We start from the raw sequence: 18,647 nt of genomic DNA, 5'->3' as shown, positions 1-18,647 counted from the left end.
ATACTTATTCTTTCCAAAAGGGTTTAACAAATACTTTAAAAAAAGACATAATTAGTTCCATTAGTTTATATCAATTTTAAACAAACAAATTTATAATTTTATTATGTACTCCTGTGTTTTATACAATAAATATTTCTTAAATTAAAAGAAAAATTTTATTTTTTAATAAAATTTTTAATATTTAAAAAATATTTGTTAGCTAAATTATTTCCTTATATATAATGTTGTTTTGTTTTAACAATATTTACTTAAAAGTTTTAAGTAAATATTGTTAATCCGACCATTTTTTTTCTATTTTTCATTTAAAATATTAGGCAATTTTTAATCAAATTAAAATAACATAATGAACTAACCTAAAAATCATTAAGTAAGATAAACATTTAAAAATTGTTAAGTAAATAAACTATGAATTTTGTTACATATTTAAATATTTTTAAGGTTTAATTATTTTGTTAGTCTTTATAATCTCGCGAAATTTTCAATTAGGTCCTTATACTTTTTTTTATTTTAATTGAGTCCTTACACTAAATTTTTTTTTTAATTTGGTCCTTACATTTTTTTTTCTTTTATTTAGGTCTCTATACCAATTTTTTTTAGTTGAGTCTCTATAAAATTAAGTCAATTATTACTAAGAGGAATTTAATTGAAAAAAAAATTAGTACATAGATCCAATTAAAAAAAATATATAAAGATCTAATTAAAAATTTTATAAAAACTATAAAAATTAAATAGAGTAATTAAACCTATTTTTAAGTTAGACCAACGTTTTATAATTTTTAAAAATTTTCCACTGGCAAGCACGTGAGGTTATGGCTATAGCCTATAGAGTAAGAGTAGAATATGTGCATGAAAAAAAAAATGCGACGCGAAATCCAAAAAGAAAAAGAGTTCTAAAAACCCATGAGTCAAATGAAACCCTAATCATTGCTGATATGAAATTTAAGATTCAAACACTTTACACTTCTCCCTTCAACACCCACGCGCTGCCTCAACGCGTGTACTAAACTCTCTCTCCCTCATCAACAATAATATTAATTCCTTTCATTTTCTCCTCTTATATCTAAAAATAGAATTTATTTAACTTCTGTCTTAAGTAATAAATTAAGAATCTTTTCTAAAAATACAAAAAATTTAAATTTTGTATTTATTAAATAAAAATATTTAAAATATTTTATTAATATATAATAATCTTATTATATATCTTTAGAACACATCATAACTAAATTTATAAAAATATTATATATATATTATATAATTAATTATCAAATTCAGTATTAAATATATATTATTTTATATATTTTTAGTATATATTTTATATGTTCATAAATAATTTATATATATATATATATATATATATATATATATATATATATATATATATATATATATATTATATATACATGAATGTTATATATTATTTAGGAAAAATTGCATAAAAAAATAAAGGATGAATCAATTTTATTCATTTATAAATTTTTTAAAATCGTTATTTTTTTTATCCTGTATTTATTCTATATAAATTGTTATAGAATATAGAGGTTTCAAAATTTATACATAAAATCGTTTTACTCATTTATAAACTTTTTAAAATTGTTATTTTTTTATTCTGTATTTATTCTATATAAATTGTTATAGAATATAGATGTTTCAAAATTTATACATAAAATCGTTATAGAGCGTAGATATTTATGTAAAAACTAGTTATCATTGTAAACTGCTATAAAGATGCGTATAAAAGTTTACGTGAAAATTAACTACCATCATAAATTCTTATAAGATGTAAAAATTTATACAAAAATTGACTACTATCATATATCATACAAGATATAGCGGTTTACACGTACAAAATTTAAAAGTTTATGATGCTAGTCAATTTTTTCATAAATTTTAGGGTAAAGTATTAAATTGGTCCTATATTTGGACGTAATTCTATTTTAGTTCTTAAGGTTTAAAGTGTTCTATTTAAATATAAAAAAAGTTTCATTTAGCATCAATTTAGTCTCACAGTGAAGTCAAAGTTAAATAATTAACAGAATATCCCACATAATAATACAAGAACAAAATCAATAATTTGGAGAACAAGTACAAACTCCAGAGGCACAAAATCAACCATTGATGTATCAATACATTTATTTATCATTCTCTTTAGTTTTATAGAAAATATTTTATTTATATTGTAAAAAAAATAATAAATAAATGTATTGATGTATCCATGGTTGATTTTGTGCTTCTGGAGTCTGTATTGTTCTCCAAATTATCGATTTTGTTCTTGTACTGTTGTTATGTAAGACATTCCCTTAATTATTTAACTTTGACCTCAATGTCGGACTAAATTGATACTAAATGAAACTTTTTTGATTCAAATAGAACACTTTAAACCTTAAGAACCAAAACAGAATTACGCCCAAACATAAGGGACCAATTTAGTACTTTACCCTAAATTTTACATTCTATAAAGATTTATAATAATTTATTTTTACATAAACTTCTATATTTTTTAATAATTTAGATATAAATTTTAAAATTTTTATAGTAATTTACATAAAATAAACAGATAACCAAAATATAATCATTTAAAAAAAATTTACAATTAAATAAAATTAATTCATCCTTTATTTATTTATACAATTTGTCCTATCCTTTAATTTAATTCTAATTAGTGTAACATTCCTTTCAAATTTTCACATGGTATATTATTTTCACTCTACTAAAATGCTCAAAATCCTGATTTAGAATTTAGTTATCTAATTATGACACCCAACAATTGCCTCATTTGGATCTTGTTTCTATGTAATTGAAAGCAGGTTTGCGTAGAGACTAATCTTGCTACTTATCTTTTATGATGGTAATAAACATTCTTCGAAATATTGCAATGATTCTATCTCAATTTTGAATGACTTCGTGACTAATATATAGAGCTGAAATGTAATCATGATCATACCAAGATATAATTATGTAATGCAGAAGTTAAACGAAAGGGAATAGTAAAATTATTATTCTTGATTTGCGGGGAAAGAAACCATGGAAAAATTTATAAATATACCATAAATACCGATATTTAATAATTTTAGTCGTTAATTTTAAATAATATATTATATACATATTTTTATAGTTAAAATTAATTATTAAAAAACGTGAACACTAATATTTTATCAACAATACTAGAAAATCAAGAGGAGATCAGTCAAAAATTTGTCAAATGTCTCTAGGTGAATCTAAAACCTCTATGTGGATGGTGTTTATGCTAGGTATTAGAATATTTTTTCTACTAAATATCAGAATGTTTCTTTTTCATACTAAATGAATGTTCTTTTATATATTTTATAAATTTTTTTATATACTAAGAATCGGAATTATTGGAAGTTTCGTGATTCCCACCTCTATTTCTCTAACATATCATTCAAAATTTTAATTTAAAGTGAAAAGCAATTAATATCAAATATTATAAATTAAAAATAAATAAAATTAATTAAATATAATTATAAATTAATTAAGTTCTTGGTTCCATATACTTTTTCATATTTTATAGCTAACGTTTTGATTTTGGAAAAGAATTAGAAAAACAAAAAGAAGTAAGATGATTATATATATTGACATAATTATGAGTTTTGCAAAAGCTGTATTTTCTTAGTAACTTTAAAAAAAAAAAGGGGAACTCTTAGCTTTTGAGAAGATTCCATTGCTAAGCTACTTCGCTTCGATTAAAATAATTTGCTTCCTAACATGAGATAAGACAATGGAAAGGAACATGTCTAGTAGTGTCACTATCTTTGGAGATTTTCTTTTTCCAAATTGAAAATGCCCTATTAATCATGATTCTGATAAAGTGGAAACTCAGGTGTGCAGTCGATTTTACATAAATATCTGAGAGTCGTTAAATAATTTGATTGATTTGACTAAATTTTTATCTAACAGCTATCAGGTATTAACTTCACGTAAAATCGACTACACTTGAGTTTTCACCTTTGGATAATTGGATCGAATTGTCTGATTTAATTGGATTAATCAAAAGTCGTTTATTAGACCGATTTTGTTTAAGAAAAAAATTAATTATGTTAAATTGGTCAAATAAATTTAGTGTTTTAGCGATTAATCAATTTAAAATAATAAAATATATTAAAATTATATATATATATATATATATATTATATACAGATATTATTTTATTATATTTAATTCCACTTCAATTAAATTTTTGTTGAATTTTCAAATTTTAAAATCTCTAATTCCATTGATTTCAATTTTGGTCTTTGGAACCTTGCTACTAGTTCAATTCTTTAATATTTACTTCTACAAAACATCAAAAAACACAAAAAAAAAAAAAAAAAGAGAAAAAAGAAGGATGCATAATCAATTAATCATTCATCGTTATTTTTTTATAATTGCAAATATTTTAATTTTAAACAAAAATAAGTGTACAGAATAATTGTAATTTTGGTGGCAAGTGGCGACCATTGATTTTGAGTTTGAGTTTCAAATTTTCTGGCAAATTATTATGACCTTCACAACTGATAATTGTTCTGAACAACAATGTCCTTTTCAAGTGCTGGTTATTGCCAAACACATGAACAACTATCAATAGAGAAAAAACTGTGTTTAGTGAAAGTGACATTTCAACCATTTACCAGTGCTTCAAACTATTATGAGTTATGATTTCCCATCTACACAGACCCCATCATCCTTTCCACAGTTAATTATTAATAATAAATAATAACAAATACATTTATTATTATAAATTTAAAAAATTTTCAAGTATACTAGTATATAACTGTTTTAATAATTTTTAATCATTAATTTTAATTATAAAAAATATATATAATATATATATAATTAAAATCAACGATTAAAAATACTAAAATACTGGTATACCGATATATTTAAAAACTTTTCTATAAATTTTAGCTTCTAGTTCTTTACTCTTTCCCTGCATTCCGAAACCATCAATACAGCAATAAGCATTTAAGAGCCATAACATATTTTACCTAAAATAGCACTCTGAAACTGTTTGAACTTCAATCCAAATTGTATAAAGTTAAAAAAAAATTCAAATGTTCACATAACATCGAAATATTCTAGTAATTTTAACTAATATATATTATATATTTTTTAAAATTGAGATAAACAATTATGCATGGCACAAAAGATTTACAAAATCAAACTACTTTTACAAAAAAAGTCGTAAGTTGACAAAAATTTTTGACTAAGAAGACCAATGTATTTATAGATAAAAAATCAAATAATAATTAGATATTGGCATAAAAAATATACTGATAGTTATAAAATTAACTTAAAAACTATTTTTTTAAAATAATTGAATCTTAATTCTAACTTTTAATTATAACATTAGTATTCTTTTCAAATTATATGTAATAAATATTTGAAAGAAGAGAAATAAAAATATAAATTAGAAAGAAAAGTGGTAAAAATTTAAAACTAAATAAAAAACTAAAAAAATATGTATATAATAATGATGATAATAATAATTTTTATTTGAATTATATTATTTTATTAATTTTATTTTTTGTAGAACAGAAAGATAGAAAAAATAGAAAATGAGAGAAAAAAGAGAGAAAGATAAAGATGAAGAACGAGAGTAAGAGCGAGAGTGAGATTTGTTAATTTTGGAAGAAAATTTTTTAATTTTAATTGTAAAAAAAAATCGGATGACATATTTTGATTTGTCAAATTACTAATATAAAAGATAAATTATATATAGAGTAAAAATGGTAGAGAAATGAAAAATGGAGAGAGATAGATGAGAGAATTTAGGAAGGGAGTTTATTAATTTTGAAAAAAAAAATATTTTCTCTAAATTTTAATAAAAGAATGTCATGGGATAAATTTGATTATTAAATTAGATAGTAATATATGATACATAATATAGGTATATTTTAATTTTAATTTTAATTTTAATGCAATTAAAGAATGTCATGTTGCACATTTTGATTGTCAAATTAATAATTAGTCATTGATATTGATAATGATATATAAAATAGATAGAGTGGTTGAAGGAATGAGAAATAGAGAAAGGAAGAGGGAGGAGGGTAGAACTCTTTAATTTTGGAGGGAAATATTTGATTTCAATTGTAACGAGGGAGTGATATGCGACATATTTTGGTTGTAAAATTAGTAAAGATGAGAGAAGAACTCTTTAATTTTGGAGGGAATGATTTAATTTCAATTACAATGAGAGAGTGACATGTGGCACATTTTAGTTGTGAGGAGGAGAGGAAAATTCCTTAATTTTGGAGAGAAAGATTTAATTCCAATTGCAATGAGAAAGTGATATGTAGCACATTTTGGTTGTAAAATTAGATATATATATATATATATATATATATATATATATATAGGTTCATTCAAAAATTTAATTATACATTATTATTACATTGATTAAAAAAATATATTTAAATTAATTATTTATTATTTTTAAAATTGCAAAAATACAAAGATACACAATATATAATATTGAAAAAAAAGGCCAAATTCTTTACTAGATGTAAATAATTTGGTACATTAAAGAAAGACATCATTCAGGAGAGAGAAAGAAAGAAAAAAAAATTGAAAAAAAAAAAAGAATGTACATTAGCAAACTTTGTTCTATCCTTGAGTTTGTAAATTATAAGCACAAGGTTGGAAAAACAAATTCCAAGGTAAATAGTAGTACTAACAAACATCACTTTAGACTTTAGACTTTTTGATCCTCTCTCAGATATTCCCTTTTTCTTTAGATTCTGAAACTGACATATATAGGGCATATTAACCAACCAACCAACCAAAACCATGTCAAAAATTCCATGATTCTTGACCTTGAAAATTGGATGGCCTATGCATTCTAACACCACTTATGCTGTTCCTTGCTGCCATCATTTCATTGAGTGAAAGCCTCTTCTTTGGCTCAGGCCTTTGCTTTGGAGCACTATGACACCTTAATTTTGCATTAAAAGATTGAGTATTTGACATGTAATTTGGATAATTGGAATAAGGCCTAAAAAATGTGTCCCCTCCACACACACTTTTAGCCGGTGTGGCCGGGGCAATTTTAGGGTGCGCGTAGTTTGCGAATCTTGGAGTGTTGTGTGCCGTCGAATACCTACATTCGTCGGCACTCAAGTACCAATCGAAATCTTGAAGGTGCCGGCAATCTGGGACCGAGATTCGGCCAGGAAGAGGGGATGAGACAGCGTGGTATGGCGGATCTTCGCCACATTCGGACATTGTAGAGGTGTAACGCCTTGACCTTGATGATCTAGTCTTGTAAGTGTCAATTTCAACAATTTTTGGAGACTCATCAAATCCATTCAATGATGCTTCATAAGATGTAGGTATCATCATCCTTTTGCTGTGGAATTCACTCCTTGTTTCATCAAATCGTTCCTAGTACAAAAAAAATAAACATTGTCTTAAATTAGAATTAACTACAATAGTCAGTTTAAATTTAAGGTGGAAACTCAAGTGCAGTCGATTTCACGTGAAGTTCATAACTAGTGGACTTCACGTGGAGTTAATAACTGAGAGCCATTAGATGATTTGACTGTTTTGACTAAATTTTCATCTAACGGCTCTCGACTATTAAATTCACCTGAAGTCGACGGCACCTGAGTTTTCACCTAAATTTAAAGTTGCATTTGGTTTGCGTTTTTTATATTCAATTTCTTAAAATTTGTGAAGAAAAAAAAAAAACACAAACAATAAAGATAAAAAAACAGAATTTTATTATTTTTGTTATTTTCTTTTTTCACAAAATTTTAAAAATAAAAACATAAAAAATAAATCATCTTATTTTGAATCCAAAACAACTTATAATCAAAAGCCATCTAGAATTAAAAGCTTTTACCAGAGATTTTCTTGCAAGAACTTCCGGGAGGAACCTATTGTCTTTGCTCATGGAACGGCGGGCGCGCTGCGACCGGACGGCGGCCTGAGCTCGAATTAGAGCCTGCATACTGTGAAGAGTTGCGGCAGCCCTCTTTCTAACTAGAAAACCTCTAACAAGAGCTTGTATCTTAACCAATCCTTTCAGTGCTCTAAGAGCCTTCCTTGCCTGAAAAAAAAAAAATGAAAAATCTTGGATTTAATGTTGCTACTAGAACATTCTATAATTATACAATATGCATTGATCAATAAAAAATTTTGAAATTATGAAATTATCATTATCATTACATTGTCAAATAGAGCATTCAAGATGGTAAAAGGTAAAAAAGTGCACCAAACTTGTTTAAAACAGAAAATGGAGGATTTGGATGCTAACGAGGCAAGTCAAAGGAAAAGTGCATATGCTAATGCTAGTTTCAATGAAGAAAAAGAAAAAGGACATTTGAGAGAAGAGTCACTGTTTCATTAAGAATCTAAAACCAACTTTCTCACCTTTTTAGAGAGAGGGGGACAAAAGAGTAGGAACCAAGCAATTAACTTCACTTATACCAACAAAAACAAAAGATGTGTTTTTTATAGAAAAGATCACAAAAACAATGGAAATACACAAAAAACAGACATACCCATTTGTGAAAACAAGCAATAAAACATCAACACCAAATCAAAATTTGATTTTTAAACATACCCAAATGAGAAAACAAGCAACAACACATTACCATCAAATCAAACTTTGATTTTGAAAGAAGATAAAGTGACATACCAAATAGCCTCTGAAGAAAGTTTGGATTTTTACAGCAGCCCACTTGTCTCTGCTGCCACTGAACAATGTGCCTCTCCCTTGGCTTGTCAGCCTAACAACTGCCACCGCCGCCTGCGCAGCTGCCACGGCGGCATCTGCAGCCGCGGCAGTGGCAGCTGCCACAGCAATTGCATGCTTGTTCTGCTCACTCTCAGTGTCAGCAATATAGGATCTAATCCAAGCACCATCAGAAGAAGAATCCAAAGCTGCACCATTGGAAGGAGCAACAATGTTTCTATTATTATTATTATTATCCTTCTCTACTTGCTTAGCAAAACTCCATCTTTTCTTCTCTTTCTTGTCATAAGAAGAAGAAAAAGAAGATGTTATTGTTGCCAATGACCCTGAATTTTCAATGTGGTGTTGATCCTTATTACTATTCTCTTTATTCTCCTTTTTCATTCCTAATAGACCCTTCAACCACCTTGTAGCTTTTCCCATAATAACAACTTCTCCTTCTTCAACACTATCACCAGAACTAGAAAGTGGAAGAGAGAGTGTTAAAGTGGGTTTCTCAAATGTAGCAACCAAATCCAAATGGATCCAAATGTGAAGGTTTTTTTTGGTTTGGTTTGAAAATGAGAGGGAGGGGTGTGAATATTGATGATGATGCAAGCAAGCACAAAGGGATTGTAGAGGGAATAGATTAATAATAAACGGTGCAAAGAGTTAGAAAAGCATCAAACCTTAATAAATGGGGTGAAGAAGGAAGAAAAAAAAAAGATTTAAAATTTTGGATAAAGATTGGAACTTTTTTTGAAAATTAACTTCTGACAGCACCTCGTGAAGAACTGCATTAGAAGACAAAAAGAGGGTCACAGAAAGTTAGCAGAGAGAGCCTCAAATGAGAAAAAAAAAATTAAATTTTGTTTTTAAAAAATAAATTAAAACAACCCCATTAAAATAGTTGCAAAATTTTTCAAAATCTAACCTCAGGAGTAAAGAGACAATAATTAACAGACAAAGCATAACGATGAAAAATCACATTGAAAAAAAATGGTAATAAAAATAGGCCACAAAAATCATGGGGAGACCAAAACTGCAAAACACAAAATCAGGAACTCTTATTTTTTTCATTTAAATTCAAAAAAGAAAAAGAGCGCCGAACTATCCTTCCACTCACTCAACTAAAATAAAAAAAAATCACTGCAAATTCTTGTAAATTTCTTCCCTTATAAACTGCAAAACTTTCTTGAGTTTCTTCTTTTTTATCTTTATTTTTTCTTTATCTTTCTCTTTCTGGAGCAACGTGTACACTACATGTCTACATACAAATGAAAGATTATATGATACTCACTGACAAAGTCATTTCTGATTCAAAACCTTCAATGAGTATGAACTATAATAAGAATTGCTGTTATTCCAAGAATATCGATATGTTAATTGAAATTAAGGGGTAAAATAACTGAAATATCAGTGTTTTAGAATATAAATCTCTCTTTGAATTTTTATATCATTTATTCATAGAAAAAATTCTTCATTTATTTAAAATATTAAAAAAACAATTATTCCAATATTTTTCAAATAAATTATTCTTATTATATATTATCTCATAGTAAATAACAACATGTTTAACCTAAAATACGTCGTACCCACTTTAAAGTTCAAAATTTTTTTTGTTATTTACGCGAGGTAAACACTAATTCGTTGTGGATTGTAACTCTGTTTAAGGGCTTGTCACTAGCTAACGAGTTGGTACATACACAAGACGAAATTCAAATTTTTCAACATTTACTTAAGCGGACTAATGAGTTAACCACATCAACCCAATTTAGTTCTAAAGTTCAAACTTTAATAAAGGCTAAAACTAGCTGTGGAAACAGGCCAAACTTTACTCTTAACAGACTTTACCTGTCATGTAGTTAATTGGTCTGGGCCTGACCTGTTAGACTTTTTCAAAATACTAAATTTGGCCTGATTTGTAACTTGTTAAAAGATCTGATAATTTTTTTATAAAAATAAAAATATTATTTATAAAGTGTTTTTTAATAAAAATATTTATATGTAATATGACATATTTAATATTTATAAAAAATTTTTAATTTTTAAAGTATTTAAAATATACAAAAATATTTATAATAAAATATAATAAATTTAAAATATCTAATAATTATGTTAATAATAAAATTAATTTATATATTTAATTATGTTTTAACAGGTTAAGCAAGTCTGACAAGCTAATAAAATTAATTAGTGAATTTGAATTTGATATATTAATATATTAAAATTTTTATAAAAATCTAAATTTGTATCTATTTTATAACAAGTCAGATTAGAACTGGTCAGACTAAGATCCCTAGCTAAAATTTGAAGATCACATTGAACATTTGAACCTATAGTAATATATATTAACAAATATTACAGGTTCGAATCTCATATCTTTAATAAAAAAAAAAAACATGCATTAACAAGGGACTATACTATAATAAAAATGCACACTTTGTAATCTTCTTCTTTGTCCCATCTAAATATAACATATAAACAAAATAGATTATGACATATATTCACAAATTATCACATAAATATCCTTCATTTTTTTTCTTCCTTATTTTTTTATTATTATTGTAACAAATAGTAGTGGTTCCAGAAACAACTTTCTCGCTGACCATGATGATGATGATGATTCCACTGAGCTTCTTTTTCTATTTTCACTTACCCTTTTGCTGCTACAACCACAGTTCCTTATTATTAATATTCTGCTGCTGCAAAACCTGAAACACTATATTAGTATGTGTTAGTAGTATCCATTTGTCAAAAGGGTTTTTGATTTCTAAGTGGAATGGTCAATGGTGCTATATATTGCTATCATTTTATTGAACCTAATTATGAGCAATAAATTCAGCCTAGTTTTTTTTTAGCTAACAAATTTTAATATGAAAAAAATATGTGAATTTTTTGTGGAAATAGATTTTTTAGTGTATATATAAATGAGTGAACCGTGCATATATACAACATGTGAATACAACAATTTAAGAAAATATCCTTACATAATATCTTTAAAACTAAACACTAACGTAAGAAACTATTGTGAGTTTATGACAATTATTTTCCTTAAAATTTGAATTGTGATAATTGTTTAGTGAAAAAATTTGACTGATTAATAGTGAAGTTTTCTTTCTCTTTCTTTTAATTTGTGCCTGATTTAATTTGTATGAAAGCCAATATCCGTTTTTATTTAACCATTTTTCTGACTTCTTTTTATTCGAATCCGATTTGAATAAAAACAAATATATTTGATTAACTTATTTTTAAAATATTAAAAATAATTTTTAATAATTTATAATACTAAATATTTTTTTGACAATATGTAGATACAATTTTTTTGGTATAACATTGTTAAAAATATATATTTTTAAATATTAAATCAAAAACCCTCTCCTAAAAAACTAATAAGCCTAACAACAAATAAAAAGAAAAAAGAAAACAATAAAGTAATGACTCATTAATAGTTGTTATCATAATGTAAAATAATTTTTCATAGTGAATTTTTTCTCCAAAAATCTTGACAGACAGCCGGAAGCCCGTAACCCTCTAATAAATAGAATTTAAAATATTCTCTTGCATATATTAAGTTTTTCTTCGTTTTTTCTTTAATTAAGAGTGAAACTGAACCCAAAACTTTTAAATAAAGATAAAGATATTATATTATTTAAATTATAATTTATTGGCAGATGGCAATTTTTTTTCATATCTCAATTTAAAAAAAAAAAGAAGATTAAATATCAATCCAACATAAATATCACAATTGTGATAGCTTTAATACGAGGAGAAAAGAAAGTAAACAACACTACATTACATCTGAAAGTTAGTAGCGATTATGGAACCGGATAGCAGTGGTTGTTAATCCGCTAATTGATAACGTGCGGCTAAACATTTAACAGCGGTTAATAGTAACTACTGGAATAACCACTGCTATATGGTATTTTATCGCGATATGTTTTTGCGGCGGTTCTAACCGCTACTAAATAGTAAACTAGACTACTTGGAGATAGCAACGATTCTGCAAAATGCCATCTTCTGAAAAGTTGTTTTTCTAATATAACAACAGGATTTTAATCGTTGCCAAATGTCATATTATGATTTTTTTTTGTTGTTTAAATCCGAATTTTCATATATAATTATTATTTTAATTCCTGTTACGTTCTTCCACTACGTAAGTTGCTTTAATTTATTAAAACAACCAATAACTAATCAAACTAAAAAACACAAAATAGAACAAAAATATTTACGCAAAAGTTAATCATTATAAGAAAAATTTGTCTTCAGTGCATCAATTTCTGTAAACAAGAAATTAATAACTCAAAAGTCATTAAACAGCGAACAATCAAAAAGTGTTCAGACTCAAGTTTCTCTATTTCCATTGACTTGATTCCATGATTTTTCATTCAGATCATTAGTGCCAGAAGATCATGTTGCACGGGATACGGTCGGTGCACTTCCCAAAGCTTCCAGATCCGCAGCTACGTTAGGTGACAAATTACCTCCTTGTTGCTGGATTAGGTATCTTAACAAATTTCTCATTGTCTGTGTCTTTGCCTTTTCCTCTGCTGCCTCTGCCTTTAGTACTGCTGCCTCTGTCTTAAGTTCTACAATCTCCTTCTGATACTCCTCAATTTGCACACTGGAGTCCGACTGCTGTGGAATATTAGGAAAACACTGAGTGGGACATGGCCCGAAACCCATTCCACGAACTCGTCCTGGGTGCTCCTTGCCAAGAACTTGTGCGAGGGAATCATTCTGCGAAAGCCCCTTGTGGGATGCGTCTTGGCCCTCAATATGCTCAATTGCTTCCTGTAGACATGTAATATTTGGAGTTACACTAATTTTAGATCTACAATTGTAAATTCAAAAAGAAAAGTGAAAAATTAAAGAACATGACTTACACCAACAACATGCGCATCTTCATTTATATACGTGCCATCCTTTTTTTTTATGTGACATGGTCAATATCTCTCCTCTACCAATAGGTATTCCCTGTCGTTGCTCCTATAACATTCATGTGGACACAATCATAGTTAAAAAAAATAATAGTTTACTTTATGAATTCAGACGTTGGCTTGATTTTTTTTAATTTATACTTGAATACAAACTCAAAATGCACTGATAGTACACGAGAAAACTCCAATCGTAAATTTGTGCACATTATTATGTAATAAATATTTTTTAATTCATGAATTATTTTTTACGTAATACGAAATCGAAATTATATCTAATGCATTAACTTACAGTGTTTGAAATATGTTTTTCAAAAAAAAAATTATTAGCGAGAGCTAGAATAGGCTTAACAAGGCAATGTTTAAACAAAAAATTTCAAGTTAAAAGTATATTGCAGCGGTTGAGAGAAAACTGCTGCAAAAAGTTCATCAAACATATTTGTCCATTCGATATTTTGCGGCGGTTAAAGCAAAACCGCGGCGGTTAAAGCAAAACCGCTGCAAAATGTGACTCTTTTAGTAGCCTCTTCCAAATTCGTCGTGCTAACCGCTGCCAGATTCTATTTAGAAATCGCTGCTAAATATCCGTCACTATCTGCTGATTTTCTTGTAGTGATAAGTGTTAATTGCTATGGATAAAAACAGTCCACTACATTAATAAACACAAATTCCAAAATATATCTCTAAATAAACAAATTTACTAATTAAGAGGATTGATAACTTAAAATCATACCATAAAAACAATATTCATGGACTTGCCGTAAATGAATAGTATTATTTATTTATTGTTGGTTTTTAACACCTAAACGGCTAAATCTTAGAAATGGGCAATATTTTAGCGAGTAAATCCCTAAAGTAGTTCCTCAGATTGAGCCCGTGCACCAATGTTACCCCTAACTTTCAAAATGCTCTAATTGCACCCTTCAGATTGAGCTCCGTGCGAAATTCTGATCCTTCCACCCAATTCCGGCGTGACTCAGCAGCCGGAGCGCTGAGTTGGCTGCTTATGGTCCACGTAGGCAGCCTTAAACGGCTAGCTGATGTGGAGTGTCATTAAAGAATCTCCGAATTTCCCGAATTAGTCCCTGTTACCAATTATAAACCCTAAAGTTGTTCTTCCCTCTTCCTGTGTGAATTGGTTCGTCGTCCAGCTCAAGCTTTTCTTCCCTCTTCCTCTTATTCTTCTTCTTCGTCCTCTCCCGCCATGAGTGACAGTCACGCTTCTCGAAGGTCGAATCGCTCATCTGCGACCAGAAACTGGAAAGGGAACAATGTGTGCAGCTGGCGTTCAGCAGTTCCAGAGTGGTGTGGTTGTGGGTGCAGGCCTATCCTTCAGTGGTCAGGGACGGAGAGTCATCCTAATAAGCCGTTCTTCGGGTGTCCGAATTATAACGTGAGTGCATTTACTGGCTAAAATTTCTAGTGTTGGTTAGTTGAGGTAGTTGTTTGATAAGGTTGATGCATATTTGCAGACTAGTGGAAAGATTTGGTGTGGGTTATTTGTCTGGGCAAATTCTGTACAGGATGAGGTGCCGTTGAAGTTTGATGAAGAAGATGAGCATGGTGTGATGAAGATGAACATTGCATGGAAGGTGGGCAAACTAGAAGCAGATGTGAGAAATGTAAAGCTGATGGTCCAAGTGCTTGGTTTAGGGGTATTCGTGTTATTTGTGTTTGTGTTGATGTTACTGTTGAAGGTTTGATTAGGCTGAGAACTGAAACATAGAACCAGTGTAATCCAGTTTATGAACAATGTAATTGACATTAGTTTATTTTTGATATATTGAATGACTATTTGGTTTTGTTTTTGTAAATATAATTGAACACCCAATTATGTTATGGATAAGAAACAACAGCAAAACCTTACATAAGGCATAATTCACAACTGAATGACAATAACACTAGTTCATATAAAATTCTGCAATAATGCATTGATGACAATAACAAGCAAAAAAATACTGAGCATTGTTTCAGCTAGATTTCAGAAACTTAGTTAGTATTTAAAAGTTGCAGAGGTGTCTATGAATCACCATGACCAAACAAAAAAGACTAAGATAATTATTTCACAAAATATTACAAACTTTCAGAATTTCAACCAAAAGCTAGGAACATAATCACTTCTTTTTTGGCGGTTTGAACCCTGTGGTGGGCACAAACTTGAGGAAGTTGGCCAGCCTTGCTGCAGTTGCCTCACTAGCTCCCTCCATTGGATTGAATGATGCAGAGCCAGTTGGAGTAGGTGACCTTCTTCTAAGTGGCAGTTTCCCAGGTCTTGTAGGTGTCTTCCTCTTTTGTTCATGCTCCTGCAATGCAGACAATACCTTACATAAGGCCTAGAAAATAAGATGATTGTCAAATAATAAAAACACATTACATGAAGCATTATTAAACACAATACCTTTTGGGAGTTTTCAGCTTCAGAGTATGAGGGCTGAGACAAATCAATCTCAGCCTGCTGGACATCCACTTCCACATGAGTGGCAGGAACAGGGGCAGATGCAGTAGCAGTAGCAGACGCTGTTGCAGTTCCAGAGCCTGTAGCAGTAGCAGAGGCACTTGCAGCTTGAGGTGCATTGGAAGTAGTTGTTGTAGCTGACGCAGAGGCAGTTGCAGTGACATTCTGAGCAGCAGCCTTAGGGTCTTTAGCAGCAGCCTCCGCAGCTTTCTTCTTCGCAGCCTCTGCAGCTTCAGCAGCCTTCTTCTTCTCACACCCTCTTTTTGTATGACCTTTCTGCAAGCAATACTTGCAAGTGAATGGTCGTAGCTGTCTCTTCAGAGTGGTGGTTGGCTTTGATTTCTTGCTAGACTGACCCTCCTCATCCGTATCCTTCCTTCTCTTGGTTTGGAGCTGTCCAGGTTTCCTCTTAACCAAAGGTGCCAATGGTCTGTTGTTCTCAGATCTTTTCTATAATTGTTGGCCAGGTAAAGGATTTATGTGGTGGGAGTAAGTGGCTTTGTACGACTCCATTGTGAGGAGCTTGTGGCAGAAATCCGCTGGCCACTTGTTCACTCTAGCAATAACAGCACATGCGTGCACACATGGGATTCCTGCAACACATGGGATTCTAGCAATATCAGCAATAATAATTAGGTGCATAGTTAATTAGACTCACTAGCCAAAGTACTTAAATAATTAAGTAACAGTTAAATACATTACCTGTTAGGATCCAAAACTGACAAGTACATGGCTTTTTTCCCAAATCCACTACATGGTGTGCATGGTGTCCATGTACCTCGAACTTCTCGTATCTGGTGTCTCCAGCCCATATTGGTTGCCATTACCCAGATTCCTTCCTCAGCTTCTCCAGTCTGCTCTTGATCACTGGGGAAAGTATCCCCACATGATTATCCAACTTCACTTTATTTTTGGCTATCGTCCTCATTACGAACATCCTAACCTCTTCCAGCAGTGTGATTATAGGCTTCCTCATAGCTTCCTTAATCTTTGCGTTGAATACTTCGCACGCATTGTTACATATTGAGTCTAACTTTGACTTGTGACTGAACTGAGATCTTGTCCAAGAATGTGTTGGCCATTTTTCTAGGTATGCCCAAGCCTCCGGATTTAGCCGCTTCAACTTTTCCCTATGTTCCCTGAATTCCTAAAAGGTTGTGGCTCGTGCACAATCCCACAGCAAGCCTCTTAGCTCCAGATCTTTCCATTGCTTGTTGAAATTCTTCCACAAATACCATACACAGAAACGGTGATGCACATTGGGCATCACCTCCTGTACAGCATTTATGAGTCCCTGCAACACAAAGTAGATGCAAATAATAATTAACTCAGATACAGCCGAGAGAAGTTTATAGAATACACAGTTATATGTTCACATAATAGATGTTGCTTTTTTATATTTTCACCATAGTAGACCCTGACTTTTAATATTTTCACCATAATAGTCCCTGATTTTGTATTAAACGCACCATATTGTCCCTAACTTTTGCTATCGTGCATCTAAAGTAGTTCTACTCACATATCAGCAAGCCTCTTATATGATCCAATATATTATAATATAGTGAAGGCAACCAAACAGAAAACTAAATCAGAAGGGATTAGCAGCCATGTACCTTTTGCATATCAGAAATGAAACACCAACCATGTGTCTTGTAATCTCCCAAATCTGCGTGCAATAGTTCTAGGAACCATTTCCAGTTGGCAGTGTTTTCAACTTCCACAATTGCTCATGCAATGACGTATATGTGGTGGTTTGCATCCTACGCAACAGCTGATAGAATCTGCCCTCCAAAGACAGTTTTCAGGAAAGCACCATCAAGTCCAATGAGTGGACAACATCCTGCCTTAAATCCATTCTTGCAGCCACTTAAACACACATACATTTTCTCAAATATGACATCACCATTTGGCTATGGGATGGTGCAAATTTGGACAGTTGAACCCGGGTTAGTCTTCAGCAGTGTCTCCCCATAGTCCCTCACCATTGCATACTGTGCCTTTTCATCACCATATACAAGGTTTCTAGCATCAGATAGTGCCTTTGAGATCGAGTTCCTATTCAATGACAGATCATACTTAGTCTTGAAGAAGGTGTTTGCATCACAATGCCTGAAGTTGGGATACTTTCTGTTTTTCTTCACCAGCTTAATAGCAACCCAGTTACGATTGGCTGTTCTGTTCTTATCCTCCCTTGCACAGCTATGATCATCTCTGAAAGTTTTCACTTGCCAGCAAGTATCGTCTCGATCCTTGGAAGCAAAGATAACCCAACTGCATTCCTTCACCTTGCAAACTGCCCTAAGCCTCTTCCTATCATTTTTATTGAATCGAATACGCATTCCCTCCTGGATGGTGTACTCCCTAACAGCCTCTTTAAAATCCCACTTCGTATTAAACTTCATTCCAACCTCTAAGTGAAGCTCCCCAAACTTAGCCCCCTCTCTAAAAACTGGAAACACCTCATCAGACTCGGTCTCCTCTTCTAATTCGTCTTCAAAATTGGGTGGGGTTTTCATCTCCAATGAATGTCAATAGTTGGCACCATCAAAATTGGTCCCAGGATCGTATGCATCATAATCATTAT

At 30.3% G+C, this 18,647-nt stretch overlaps 3 protein-coding genes across 3 annotated transcripts; all 3 read right to left on the bottom strand.

The window, feature by feature from the left end:
* Positions 1–6,562: 6,562 nt before the first annotated feature.
* LOC107617739 (protein IQ-domain 26-like) lies at positions 6,563–9,302 on the bottom strand. Its single transcript, XM_016319583.3, has 3 exons — positions 8,636–9,302; positions 7,838–8,044; positions 6,563–7,377 (listed from the first exon to the last, which is right to left on the bottom strand). The coding sequence occupies exons 1-3, from the start codon at positions 9,113–9,115 to the stop codon at positions 6,787–6,789; spliced, it is 1,278 nt and encodes a 425-aa protein (XP_016175069.2). The 5' UTR covers positions 9,116–9,302; the 3' UTR covers positions 6,563–6,786.
* A 6,420-nt stretch (positions 9,303–15,722) lies between these two features.
* On the bottom strand, positions 15,723–16,887 carry LOC148543578 (uncharacterized). Its single transcript, XM_088498577.1, has 4 exons — positions 16,766–16,887; positions 16,619–16,673; positions 16,007–16,513; positions 15,723–15,911 (listed from the first exon to the last, which is right to left on the bottom strand). Exons 1-4 carry the CDS (start codon positions 16,885–16,887, stop codon positions 15,723–15,725), a joined length of 873 nt encoding a protein of 290 aa, XP_088354703.1.
* Positions 16,887–18,579, bottom strand: LOC107614806 (uncharacterized). The gene is made up of 4 exons (XM_016316939.1): positions 18,006–18,579; positions 17,677–17,729; positions 17,304–17,357; positions 16,887–17,210 (listed from the first exon to the last, which is right to left on the bottom strand). The coding sequence occupies exons 1-4, from the start codon at positions 18,577–18,579 to the stop codon at positions 16,887–16,889; spliced, it is 1,005 nt and encodes a 334-aa protein (XP_016172425.1).
* Between the last annotated feature and the right edge of the window lie 68 nt (positions 18,580–18,647).

The sequence above is a fragment of the Arachis ipaensis genome, chromosome B9, assembly GCF_059453495.1.
Source record: "Arachis ipaensis isolate K30076 ecotype BB chromosome B9, ASM5945349v1, whole genome shotgun sequence".
Lineage (NCBI taxonomy): Eukaryota > Viridiplantae > Streptophyta > Magnoliopsida > Fabales > Fabaceae > Arachis > Arachis ipaensis.
The sequence above is the reverse complement of the archived record's forward strand: the minus strand, read 5'-3'. Positions and strand labels throughout refer to the sequence as shown.